At 35.9% G+C, this 14,727-nt stretch overlaps 1 protein-coding gene across 3 annotated transcripts in view; it reads left to right on the forward strand.

Annotated features, from left to right (window-relative positions):
• Positions 1-14,727, forward strand: part of LOC104908409 (receptor-like protein 4) — a 31,974-nt gene that overhangs the window by 1,770 nt on the left and 15,477 nt on the right. For all 3 annotated transcript variants that reach the window (XM_057396034.1, XM_048647380.2, XM_010697526.4), the window contains exons 3-6: positions 197-347; positions 455-526; positions 6,697-6,765; positions 7,121-7,192. In XM_057396034.1, coding sequence (XP_057252017.1) covers positions 197-347; positions 455-526; positions 6,697-6,765; positions 7,121-7,192 — 364 coding nt within the window. The remainder of the gene's footprint in view (positions 1-196; positions 348-454; positions 527-6,696; positions 6,766-7,120; positions 7,193-14,727) is intronic.

Below are 14,727 nucleotides of genomic sequence, written 5' to 3' on the forward strand. Positions count from 1 at the left end.
CGCAATAATCTCTATTCCTGTTACTATTATTTCTTATTCATATACGTAGTCGATATAGTGGCTATAGGTTCTCTTTGCTATCTGTAGCTCCAGTTCCTTATGTTACCAAAGTGGGTATGTACATGTTGTCAAGTAGTTGTAGTACTTTTAGGGAGCTGAGTCAACCGGGTTCCCTAATATGGAATTGTTGTTGTAGTTGTGGCTATGAGGGCGTTGAAGCACTCACTTCGAGTTCCAGATAGAATGGGATGGAATGGTGATCCATGTGCTCCTACTACCTGGGATGCGTGGGAAGGAGTTACTTGTCGTACTAACAAAGACGGGAATGGCCTTGTTATATCTCAAATGTAGGTTTTTCTTTCTGCCTTTGACTATACATCCCTTTCCTTCTTCCTTCCTCAAGCATTGGCAGTTGAGTATACAGCTATCTAATTTCTTTTATCATTTTATGCAGTGACCTTGGGAGCCAGGGTTTGAAAGGATTTATTAGTGATCAGATCAGTCTCTTGGTGAACTTGGCTGTCTTGTAAGTTTCTGACATGGTCATTTGCATACTTAGTTACTTATTACTTCCATGGAAGCTGTTACTGATGCATGTCAACTTAAGTTAAGGAAACTGTTGAGCTCTTTGGTAGATCACTGTCCATAATGCTCCACAGCTTGGAAGGGATAGCTTCTGTAAAGAGAGATGTCAAAAACAGAGCTGACTCAAAAGATGAACCGAGAAAAATGGTCTTTGAATGTGTGATTACATCTCTTCTAAAAATAGTTGAACTCATAAAATCTGAGAGTTACCTGAACCGTTTTGACTCAAAAGAAACACAAAAAAGTATTGGCAACAGCAACGTAAAGAGACACAAAATTCAAGTTGTTCTGCAAGCTTTAAGGAGAGCATTCAAGATTATATAAAAATTTTCATACCATGGTTTCATACAGTTGGAGAACAAAGGTGCTGTCACTTATTACCCCTTTTGATCGATCCAAAATTAAGAGTAAAGCAAAGGTCGATAAGTTTAAGGGATGATCTAAAGTGGCGAATGACTTTATTCAATGAAATCCCCCCCCCCCCCCCCCCATTCCTTTTGAAAAAAATTGAAATACTTTGGAGTGATAAATAGACACCTAATCCACTGAGCAAATTGGGCAAGAAGATATAATGCCTCCAATTTCTTTAACATTTTCCTAGTCAATCTGTTTTAGCTTATAGGTCTTTCTTAAATCTAATTTCAGAATACACCTTTCTTTCCCATTTTTCCTACCATATCGCTTGATCATGTTATATATCCTGCTGCCTGCCTTCCACAAAAGCTCCCTAATTGACGGATAATATTATATAAAACAAGCTTCAAGTAACTTCCCAAAACTGAATCAAGGACGGAATAGCCTCGCAAAAGTCATCAGCTACCACACCCAGATTTCTTCAAGGATATAGTAAAAGTCAGAATTTACCTAAGGGCTGAGATTAATAACAAATTTTCTCACCTGTCATTTGTTAGTCACATCATTAGGATTGCGAAAACCCCCTATACATCCCTAAAAGCTAGGTTTTAATTTATTTGCACTTCATTTTTATGTTATGATGTAAAAAATGAAGTATTTTCATCCCCAAATTTAAGCCAGTGAGCTGTGCACATATTTTTTATTACTCCCTCCGTCCCAAAATATAGTTCCCATTTCCATTTTGGGTGTCCCAAAATATAGTTCCCATTTCCATACTTAGTTCTATATTTTTTCGTAATATATACTAAAATATTAAAAAGCGTTCCTAAAAAAGTCTATGTGCCACGTGTCACTCCTCCCTTTTTTCTAGCATTATGTTATTATCCATTCAACTAACAATCAAAATGCATGGAGGAGGATTCGAACACTAGACCTCCTAAGTTGAAAATCTCACTCATTACCATCTTGACTAGCAATGACTTATGAGATACCTCTCCATATTAATAAGTAAATCCCCCATTTAAATATGAAAAATTAATGAAAAAAGACAGTAAAAAAGAGTGTGAAACTTTCTCAAATGCAAATAAAAAATAAAGTACTCAATGTATGGAGCCGGGGCATTGCTCGGGCCACACACTAGTTTGTCTAGAAAAATCGTGTCCCATCATTTATTTGCTTCTTGAATTTTTTTTTTCCTTTATTTATTCAACCAAAATGTTACAATTAATGCTCTTTCACCAATTATTCTCCACTCTCTCTCCTAAAATCATCTTTTCCCATACAACATTTATTTAAATAAACAAAAAATCTTTACTATCCCTGTTATATTCTACTTGCATAAATTACTGTGAAAAAAGGGAAATGGGAACTATATTTTGGGACGGAGGGAGTACTATATAAGAAAAAAGCTATTATCATATGGAGATGTTCTTGGATTTGTTTCCTTATGTATTATCATACTATTTCTTTTTTTTGATGATTTTTCACTACACCTTTTTGTTTCTTGAGTCTACTCATTTAGGATACGCATTAAGATTAAGGGGCTGTTCAATGACAACTTTTGAACTTTCTTTTAGTATTTTGACCGATTCAAAACACTAAGGCTCCGTTTGGTAGGGCGTAAAACATTTTCAGTGTAAAATGATTTTCATGGAAACAATTTACAATGGAAAACACAATTCCAAAATTAGTTTTCCGTTGTTTGGTTCGATGTAAGAAAAATGATGAAATGAAAGGAAAGTAAGGAGGTAGTGAGAGGAGTGTACAAGAGAGATAAGGAAAATAGTTTTCCCTTCATTTTGAAAGGAAAATGGTTTTCCATCATTGGGAGAGTAATTTTACCCCAAGGGAAAATGATTTTACACTCTTTTGCCAACCAAACAATGTAAAACTGAAAATAGAGGAAAACAGTTTTTCGGGAAAACGTTTTACCCCTACCAAACGGAGCCTAAGTGTTTGGCATGTTAGAGGTTAGAGTAGTGGTTAAACTTTCAAGTAGTCTTTATATAGCTTTTGATAAATGTAACAAGTTATAGCGTTTGAAAGCACAAAGTAGTGTTGCTATGTTTTTTTCGATTTTTGCAAAAAAAAAAAAAATGACAAGAAATCCGTGGAAAATCTCACCTTCCTATTTGCTCTGCCGGTTCAATAAATGTGGGGGAAATTCCAGATTTTTCTTGCAAAAGTTGTTTTTAAGTGAAGAAAGCCTCTTGTGATTGCTTGAGGTGAGAGAAAACATAGAAAAGACGAAACAAGAAAAATTGAAGGTGCTTCTGCTGTCAGGTGTGCCTCAAAGCTTGTCGATGTCTTTGGTGTGGATGGCTGCGGCGAAGGTGCTGGTTGTGGTGGTGGTTGTAGCAGCCATGTCATCCATATGGAGGAGAGGAGTAGAGGATAGAGGTGGTTGTTAATAGTGACTCTAAGGAATTGAGAGAGAGGCGAAGGATGAGAGAGAAGGATGGGAGGGAGGTGTAAACCACCACCGTCATTGCCTAAACCACCCAAAACCCCACCATAAGCGACAAAAACATTGGGCTTCAATCTTATATTATCTTTGCTATGGAGTGAAAAAGAGAGAGACTGAAGGAGTGAATTCAACTCAAATTTATCTATTATAAAGAAAATAATGCATTGTATTCATAAAATGAACATGAATTTAATTATAAAACAATTAACCATGTTATTGAAATTAATATTATAAATAAATAATAAGTCATTTTATCTTATACTTTCGCCGTTTCTTTTTACTTACAACGGTGACTTTTACTCAATTCACCAACTCTACTTAGTTTACCTTTGGTTATTTATAGTTAATAAAAAACATAGTCATGTAGGATCTTGTTAGATTCGTCTCAATGTGTATTTTACAAACATTTACTTTTCATAATTTTTAATTATCTGTAATTAAAGATATCAATGGTTGAAAGTTATGCATTGACAAGCGTGGAGTTCAAACTCTTGCAAGTAAAAAGAAATAAAGGAAGTATATCTCTACAAGTACTTTTACCAAAAACTTATATGTTAGACAGCTAACAACTAGTTAGTTTTGCCGAACAGGCTTTAAGATAACAAGCGAAAAAGTGAATAGTCTAGTGCACATAAGGGGTTCGGTGTATAAGAATAAGTTGAATAAAACAAAAGTAAAGTGGGTATTGGAAGTCCATTGAGTAGATGGGTGGGATGTTCAATAGTATAGCGGCCATGCATGGAAAAAGGAGGGTTTAGATTGGGGAAAATGAATAGCCCCAAAAGGGAAGACTCAAAGTATGATGAAAAATACATTCCAATAAAATTATACTAAGATAGAGGAAGAAATTGAATACATTGTTAAAGATATTGATGGTCATATGTGTGGCTTGGAGATTATAAAAGTTAATTTAATTAAAGTATTCTAGGCCTTTAAGAAAATAAGAGTCATATGTACCGGAAAATGGGTATGTTGAAGATGGACTTAGTCATAATGATGATATCAATTGAACTTTTGCTGGCATATTTGTTATTCTAGATAATCATTTTCCTTTGTAACTTTTTCCAAAACTACTTCCTCTCTTTTGTACTATTGAATCGTTTGGGATTTTATGCTTGCTAATATACAACTTTGGCCATTAATATTTGGAAAAGTTGACAAAAATAATTCCAACTATGACGTTCAAAATAATCCAAACTTTGGGTTATTCTAGAATAATCCAAATTATTTGGGGTAACTTCCTAAAATAATCCAAACTTTTATTTTTCTTGCCTTCAATGATCCCTTTTGGGTCTATTATATATAGGATGATTAAAAGTTTGGATTATTTTGAGAATGTATTCCCAATAGTTTGGATTATTCTAGAATAACCCATAGTTGGGATTATTTTGAGCGAAATGGTGATAGTTTGGATTATTCTTGTCAAATTTTCCTTAATATTTCTAATTACCTATAGTTAAAATTATAAATTTTGAAAGTACATATTGAGACGAATCTAACAGTCCACATGACTATGTTATGTTTTTCTTTATGTTTAAATCACAAAAGACAGTCAGATTAGAGTATTTGAATAGTGTAAAAGTCGGGATGATGTAATAGAAAGAAAAAGGATGGAAGTGTGCTATATTCAAAGATTCTAGCAATGAAAATGATTTTGGGAAGTGTCAAAATTTCATTTCAAACGTGTCTTGTAAGTGTATAAAAGTAAAAGGATCCATTTTTTGGCGTGAGAAAGATGTAAGGTGTTGCTATTACAAATCACAATCTTTGACTTGATAAATGAGGTCACTTTGAGAAACTCGAACTTGAACCCCAATCCAATAGAATTCAACCATATATCATAAGTTGTTTACTCCTTCGTTTCTTTTTAATCTACACAGTATACACTTTCCATTGTGGTCCATTTCTTTTTCCCTACACATTGTTGCCTATTCTATTTTTGATAGCATGTCCTACCTACTTTTTCCTCTTTTTCCACCCATGACATTCACTTTTTGATATTTTAACCCATTTTTTAGTCTCTCTCTTTCACTTTTCAGTTTGTCTGTCTACCGTTTTTGTTTCTCTCTCATACTTTTGGACTTCCTCCTTGGTTCTCCCCAAAAGTGAAGTGAGTAAACTAAAAAAAACGGAGGGAGTATATATTTTTTGACCAAAAAAATTGATAACATCTTATGTTTTACGTTATTTTACATTCGTCCTTTAGCCACATGTTGTATCCAGGACACTCTCAAGAGCGTTATGCAAGGTAGCAATATAGAGAAAAAGTGCGACTTTGAGTTAAAATTTTTTTTTCCGTCACCAATTTTCTGTATATTTGTAAATAAACTTTAGTGCATATTGCTATAATTCCTCTTTGGTACCATGTGGTTTTACTTATTCTATTCTGGTGCCATTAGGTTTTTAATGTCCGATAACAATACACCTACTCAAATCGCTTTGTAAAGATAATTTCATTTTGTAAAAGATATTTAATGTCCAATAGCAAGGGAAAAACTATATACGAATCGTAAGAATGAAGAGATTAATAGGGTTCTTCGTAGGTTACTAAAGTAAAAGTTAATGGAGTATAAATATCAGGTAACAAAATGGAATCACTATATCACAAGCACAAAAGTGAAATTATTAAACCACAAGGCACCATTATGAAATAAGTTCAAACCTCAGCGGGCTAGAATTATGTTAAACCACAAGGCACCAAAGTAGAATTATGTCAAACCTCAGCAGAACAAAGTAAAAAATTTCGATAATATATGTGCATGCGTGTCTAAGAAACAATTGTACATCTTTAGCTTTACCCCCACTGTAGATAATTGGCTGATTGTACAGCTTTTAGCTTTACCCCTACTGTACATAATTGGCTTTGCCAATGTTGTTATGATTTGTATATGTCTATATATTATACGTACATACACATTGATAAATACATGTTCAATTTGTTTTTCTCTATGTGCATCTATTTTGAGCATGTTGATCGACATGTATGCTTAGGGAACATTAAGTATTCTTGTGCTTTTAGAACACTAGTAGGTAATTGACATTTCTTGAACCTATGTAGGATTTGATTGCATAATTGTAGGTTCTCATGAGTAAGTTGAATTCTGATGAACTTTTGAAGGATTCATATATGGTGTACGTAAATCTTCCATGTTCATTAGATGCATGCACATAATATTTTTTTTCCGATTTATCTTTTCTTCAGAAATCAGAATGCTACGTTCATTGTCCGGTGGTGGTCTGTTGTCTACTAGCCTTCCTAATTTGTCGTTTTTACCGTTTCTATGTGACAGGAATCTGAGTTCTAATTCCTTGACAGGCTCTTTGCCAGACGGCCTTGGTCAACAATCTCTTGTAAAACTGTAAGTACAAAACTTCTCTTTGCTGACTGGAATTTGTGTTTTATATTACCATAGTCCTTCCCAAGTGTTTTCTGCTTGTTGGTCTTAATAAGAGCTTAATTTTCTTTATTGAAAAAGCTTCATGTTTAGGTAGTCAAAGTCAAACAGCAGGGTTGGCTGTGGATTGTCGGGGGAAGAGAAGGGAAGGGGGGGGGGGGGGGGTCGGAGCACTGTTGGACTGTATTTCATGAATTGTGTCTTTGTATAGCCATGTGGTCTTAATTCTCAAGTCTTATTGATTGTGTGCTTCAGAGTTCAGATACATAGCTTTAGCTCTTTTAATTTTTTTCCTTTTGTTTCCATATGTCGTGGACAGGGATTTGTCAAATAACGAGTTTACAGGAGCTATTCCTGATAGTCTTGCTTCATCAAGAAACCTGCAGCTTGTGTAAGTATTACTCTATTCTAATGACAACACCAGTTTTATTTTATTTTATTTATTTGATGATTTGGTTTAAAACATGACTAGAGATTGTCATATGTCCCCTATATTATACCCATTATCATATTTACTTTCTATCTTTTATGCAAAACTGACTTCTGCACTAGTCTTATATTAACTTTGACAACATTTTCTTACTAACACTTCCTTATTCCAAATTAGTCGCAACATGGTAGGTAGACACAAGTTTTAAGAACTGGGTGTGAAGAGGAGAGAGTAAAAAGCGGGAGGCATAGAGGTAGAAAACCCATTACCACATATAGTTATGTTGCAAATCATTTAGAACGAAGGAAGTATATGAAAAGCATATTATCATGTAATAAGTTGTCGGGTTAGTCTAAATGCATATTTTGGAATATCAACCTTTTGTAATTTTTACTAATAGATGAATAAGAGCCGTGCTTGCATAAGCGTGAAAGTTCATGTGCTCTAAGTATCTTGAAACATGATAGGTATTTAATTTACATCTTTGAATCATATAAAATGAAGGGCATCTCAATTCTCAACGCTCAAGCCTTGTTTTGACTCTTTCACTATCTTGATCTGCCTTTGCTTGGATTAATTTGATTTTCCCTGGCAGATATGCTTGAGTTCCTTTAAGAGGTCGAACATGGGGTCATTTGGGTTGGTTCCAGTCCTAGTTAACCCATTTGGGTTGTGTATGAATTATTTGGTTCGGGCCTGTTCGTATTCGTGTTTGCTGTCAAGTAGCTAACTATGAATTCAATTTATCAATTCATGTTAATTTTCGAGTCGGATTGGTTCTAATGTGATTAGTTTGAGGCTATGTTGCTCGGACTCTTCATTTCACCTCAAGTACCCGTGTCGGATCCTCGACACTCGGACATGGGTGGGACACTTGGACACTTTGTTTTGGGCTAAAAAATAGAAAAATTCCAAAAAATAGCCGAGTCGGACACTTGGACACGTACCCGTGTCGGACATGGGTACCCGAGTCTGAGCAACATAGGTTTGAGGTACACTTTGTGCTGGGATAAGGTAATACGGATAAGAAAATTTGGGTTTGAGTGAATTTGTGTTATATCTAGTTTTATTCATGGATGAGCATCTTGAATTGATTTTCTTAACGGACTTTACTATTCAATTATCCACTTTATACTATTGACTAGCAATTAATAGTTTATCACAATGCTTGTATGAATTGTTATTCTTTGGCAGTGTTGTCTATACTCTAGAAACCACTACTACTATAGAATATTAGAATTACCTTATAATTCTAAACAGATATGTGTGTAAAATTTATTTGCACATCCTAGGGCGCACTCCGCGTGCAATTCTGATGTGCATAGAGTTCATATGTATCCAACTATGTGCTGAGGCCTGGTCTTTTCTCTGTCATAGTTACCAGTAGTTATCTTAAGGCACCTGTTTTCTATAGCTTCGATATCTGAATAAACTGAATGCTAACCTATCATAAAGAGGAGAATGGGAAGAAAGAAGAAAAAATGGTAAAAAGCACCTTTCTGTTTCTTCATTTCCCCCCTCATTTGTAGGTAGGGTTAGGATGGCTGGAGTAACTAGTTAGAAAAGAGAGGTTGCTGACCACGTTTTAGAAGTAATCGATACTAGGCAAACATGATAAGAAAGCTGTGGGCTACTGGAAACATGGAAGGAAGAGAATTTATTAAGGAGCATCGCGGAGGTTGTGGTTTGTGTGCATGAGAGTGCTGAAAGGTCCAGAAGCTTAAACCAATTTGATGTCTGACATGGATGTCGGCTATCGGAAGATATTGTATTGGGTTATTGGGCATTGATGATAATTTGAATTTTTTTTGTTTCGGTACAAATCACATTTTAGATAGCTTTGATTTTTGAACCCAAGATAATTTGGTATTTTTGAACCCAACCATCAAGTAGCTAAGGTGTGTAGGAAGAGAGAGGTTAAGGGGATAAAGGTTTAGACGAGTTCTAGATGTGTTGCCCGCTTCTAGTGTTCATGGGAGAGAGAAGGGTTGGGGAGCAAAGGAGATGGGAAGTGTTTGGGGACAAAGCGTGGATTATGCACTAGGGTGCACAGTGCTCATTGTGCACCCTAAATAACATATCATTCTTATAAAAGAACAAATAATTTAAAAATAAAGAACATGTTGATCTCCAATTATAAAAGAAAGAACACAAGTCATAATGAAAAGAACATATAGATTGCCAAAAAAAAAAAAAAGAACATATAGTACATGTACATCTAGTCTAAACTAAAATAACATACCTTTTAAAATTCAAATTTTTAAAAAAGGAATGTCGCTAACATTCATATTTGATAAGGTGAAACAAGTTGCAAAATTTAAGGAAACAAAAAACAAAATTATGATGAAAATCAAACTCTTATAATGTTACGTCGTCTAGGAGAGGGTGCACCATCCTCTACATGCACTTGGGTGCATGTTCCTATTGGTTTAGGGAGCTCTCAAAGTTATAGTTGGTGAAGTTTGGCATTCTGATACATGTGTACAATTCTTGTGGGCTTGAGACAGGGAGATGGAGGTTGGGGAGGACTGGTGAATTAAAACACAAGGGGAAAGTTTGGTGACAAAATTGGGATACAATTAGTTAGGTAGGTGTTCCGCGCTAGAAGGAATAGCGAAGTATGTTAATTTTGCACTGCTACCTTCTTTAATTATATTCAAAATAGTAGCATAACTTTGTCAATTAAAACAGCGTGGGAAATTGACATAATTGCTCAAATCTTTGTTAATAAATGTGTACGTTATGAGTTCTAGGTCTTTTACTCTTCTTCTTGAGTTGTTTTGTTCTTTAGTATGCTCCAAAATTAAAAATATATTGCCAGTAAATATTTGATTATTATTGATGAGCTTGACTGAGCTCTTTAAATATTATGTACTTAGCATGGATACTTTAGTTGATCTCTAGTTCAGTCCCTAGATGCAATATTATTGTATCAACTATAAGAGTTGGTATAAGCATTTTGGAGTTGTAGTTCCTTTATTTCTTTGTTATTTTTGCCACTTCAATTGATTTAACTTACGGACTAAGTTTTTGGTAATGTGCTTCTTCTAGGGAAACTCACAAGACTCTTTCTAGAGAATACATGAGTCTCTGTTTATAGTGTTTATAGTGTAAAGTTGCCTTAATGCATGAATAATCCATCCTATTTACGCAATTCAAATACATTACCCAACTTCAAAGCCCATGTAGGCACATACACAATGTTCTCCATCTTTTGGCGTGTACATTTTTTTGCGATTGCATTTATGTTTCCCTTTCTATTTTTGTGGACAAAATTAATAAGGAATAAATTTAACAGGAAAAATAGTGTTGTAACATGGCGAAGCACTATGATGTAACGGATGTTGAGACTAGAAGGACGTTTTATCGTGCTCTTACGTAGTGACGTTTTGTGGAACAACTTCAAAATCTGTTACACAAAGGTCACTACATAACAAAATGGCGAGTTTAAAGTACGAGCTTGATTTAGAATGGGAATAAAATTAAATAATACATCCATATGAATTTAATTTACCATTAACTAACTATTGTGTCAATTATTTGACTTTTAAGTAGGAAACAAAAACTTGATCGTTCCACAATGGCCGTTTTGTAACGGATTTCAGAGAGTCCGTTTCGTGAAATACCGTAAGAACGGTGATATGGAATTCATACCAAACTCGACGCAACGGCTGTTACGTGACAGCGCCAACAACCGTTACATGACGGCGTAACAGCGTTCCAAAACCGTTACAATCACGTAAAGTCCGTTATTTGAAAAAGACCAGTTCTTTTGGTCGACGAAGAAGAAGTCGATGCAAGATTTATAAATTTGAGCTGAATACTGAAAAAAAAAACATGTTTTTTACTCGAATTAAATTTTACCTCGGCTTTAGAACTGACCCTAAATTGAAAACCCTAATTTCGAGGAAATCGTAATATGCATTGGGAGGCAACTGGTGGCCGTTGCTTCTCCATTCATGGCTGAGAAAGCCGGCGAAAATAGCTTCCGGTTAGTGGTTGGTGCTCGTTGGTTCTCTTTCTCTTTATTGATCGATTCTTCTTCTTTTCTCTCTCTCTTCCTTTTTCTTTTTATTTTGTGACTGCCACCCGATCACGTGAGAAAAGTACGGGTTTTGCTATTCACCGCCCCACAATTACTTATGAACGCCCTAAATACAATATTTTTATATCTTATTTGTATACTTACATTTGTTTTCTCTCTTTCTCCCCTTCCCTCACTTCCTGCACACCACCATTAGGGCTGCCACACCACCATTGGCACCGCGACACCACATCTTGTGTCGCCGCCGCGGTACCTGATTAAGGTTGACGATGAAAGTTGTTGGAATCGAGGGAAGATTTAATTAAGGTTCCATCAATATCGAATGTTACCACCGCTCTTTTTGTTTCCTTTCCTCCTTCCATCAATTCGTATATGATCGAACAACTTCACAATGGTCTATAGTCTACTATAGTTTAGCCAAAAATTTCACTTTTCTTGTTTTTGAGGGTTCGTGTTAAGTCTACTATAAACGCACTGTCGTCCTTGGCAGATGCCACCACCATCAAACCCCACACTGCGAAACCCACGGACGAGGAGACGAAATTTTTTTTTTTTTTAAAATAATTATGGTGAGGCGTTCACCATGAACGCTCCACCATCGGTGGAGGCGTCCTTGGCAGGCGCCTCAACCTGTGGTGAAGGCATGGATGCCTCCTTTTTCCTTTTGAATTTATTTTTATAAAAAATATGAGAGGCGTATACCATGGACGCCCCACCACCGATGGAGGCGTCAATGGCAGGCGCCTCACCTTGTGGTGGAATGCCTGCCAAGGACGCCTCCTTTTTTAAAATTTTTTAGAAAAAGAAGAAAACACACGAGAGAAGGGATGGTGATGTGGCAATACGGCGACGTCGCCAGTAGTAGTGTAGCGATGGTGATGTGGCGATGTCTCAACGCGCCCAGTGGCAATGTGAAAGAAGACGGGGAGGGAAAGCGAAGAAGGGGAGAAAATGAGAAAAGAGTGGAAAGTATAGTATAGTATTTTATACGTATTTAGGGCATAACTAAGAAATTCTAGGGCGTCATTTAGTAACCCAGGAAAAGTATCATGGTTCTTTTTCTGTCTCTTCTTTTTTTCCCTGTTTCTTTATTCCCACACTCAAGGCACGTCATTTTCTTCCTTTTTAATTTTTAAGATCAGTTAGCTAGAACACCGCAACTGTACGGCCTAAGTGCAATGCAGCCCAACCTTTGGCTAATGCAGTCCATAGCATGACCTTTAACTCAAGATGCAACTCGTAACATAAATGTGGCGGAATCCAAGTATCGGATTTGATTAAAATATTAATTTCTTCTCATTTTCCTTTTTTACCCCTCACAACACCCACCTCTTTTTTCTCTCTCCTCTTTCAGTTTCCTTTCTCTTTCTCTATTCTCTTTCTTCATTTCTCTTTCTTCTACGTGTGTAACGCACCAGGTGAGTGCATCGGTGTTAAATTAGGATTAATTTAAGTCCCCTTTCTCATTTATCATCAGAATATATTTATACAACCTACGTAGAGAAACCTACATCACAGAGTCCTACTTCATCACATATTAGGAATTACAATCCTATTTCTAATACATATCATATATAGAGTCCTAACACCCTCCCTGAAGTTGGATCGTGCAAATTGCGAACGCCCAACTTCGATAACAAAAATTAGAGTTGTGTCCTACCAAGTGATTTAGCAAAGATATTTGCCAATTGAAACTTAGTAGGAACATATGATGGACTCACTAATCCTTCAGTCACCGCATGACGAACAAAATGACAATTACCCTCAATATGCTTCGTACGTTCATGAACCTCTGGATTCTTGGCAATATACTACCTCTGTTTTTATTTAGTTGCAACGTTTTGACTTTCACGCTTGCCAATGTACAATTTCAAATCGTTTTATCTCTAATTGTATGTAAGTAAAAATTATAAAAATTTGATATTATGAAAGCTTACATCGAAACGAATCAAACAAGACCCCACATGACTATATTTTGTTTAACATATAAATCAATAAATGTGGTCAAATAAGAGAACATGAATAGTGCAATTTGTCAAACGTTGCAACTAAAAGAGAACGGAGGTAGTATAATGCAAATTTAGTATCCCAATATAATCTCATTCCTGCATGAGGATGCTGAACTCCAAGATCACCAAGTAGTTTTAACCACTTTAATTCACAAACAATGGCAACCATAGATAGATATTCTGCCTCTTCACACGAACGATAAACAACGGTAGGTTGCTTCTTAGTCTTCCAGGAAACACGAGAATATCCCAACAATACAAACCACCCACTCAGAAATCTCCTAGTAATAGGACAAGTAGTCCAATCAAAATCACACCATGTTTCGAGACGAAGATCACTATGAGAACGAAATAATAATACACCCTGTCCTAGATTTTCTTCAAATATCTAACCATTCTTAGAGCGGCCTCCCAATGAACAACTTTAGGAGCCTCCATAAACTGTGAAAAAATATGAGGAGAATATGCCAAATCAGGTCTAGTAACAGCAAGATAAATCAACCTCCCATCAATCTGCAATATTTGTCTCCACCATCAAACAAAAGACCATCAGCCAAAGCAAGCTGATGATGCTGTTCCATACTGGCCTCATATATGATATCCAAGCACATTTGCGTTGACTCATCAAATTTCCCTGTGGGCCCTTTGGCAATTTCAAGGCCTTGTAAATATTTCAAAGCACCTAAATCCTTCATTTTAAAACATTTTCGAAAGTAAGCTTTGAAGTTCGGTAAAGCTTTTGCAATAATCATATCATCCACATATATTATAATGTTCAGCTGGTCAAAGTAAACAAGGAATAATCAGAATAAGACTACCTAAAGCCATAGGCTTTTGGCTAATTTAACAAACCAACATTTAGGCGTCTGCTTCAAACCATACAATGATTTCTTCATCCTGCACACCGTATTAGTGTTTCCTTCGCAGGAATTTTCATATACAGTTCCTCCTCCTAATCACCATATAAAAATGCGTTATGGACATCCATGCTGAATATCCCATTTTTTCAATGGCCAGGAAAGTGTGAACGGTAGTCATTTTTGCTACGGGGGCAAACGTTTCATTATAATCAAATCCTTTTACTTGATGATGACCAAATATTTCCAATATGACCTTCAATATCCCCTACTCATCATATTTTTCTATATAAACCCACTTGCGCCCCAAGGCATTCTTGTCTGGAGGAAGAGGTTGCAATTCCCATGTGCCTTGATCTTCCAAAGGTTTAGTTTAGCTTCTATGGCTTCACGCCACCCTTCATGCTTCATAGCTTCTTTAAATGACTTTGGAGGGTGCTCTGCGGTTATGGCTGCTAGAAATCTGCGATGTTTATTAGAATTTTTTTTACAACTAACATAATGTGTGATAGGATATGGAGTACCTGAGGACGATGTTGAAACGGGTTCGTGAGTTGATGAACTTTTCCTTTTCACCACAATTAG

The sequence above is a fragment of the Beta vulgaris genome, chromosome 6 (genome assembly GCF_026745355.1).
Source record: "Beta vulgaris subsp. vulgaris cultivar EL10 chromosome 6, EL10.2, whole genome shotgun sequence".
Classification (NCBI taxonomy): Eukaryota; Viridiplantae; Streptophyta; class Magnoliopsida; order Caryophyllales; family Amaranthaceae; genus Beta; species Beta vulgaris.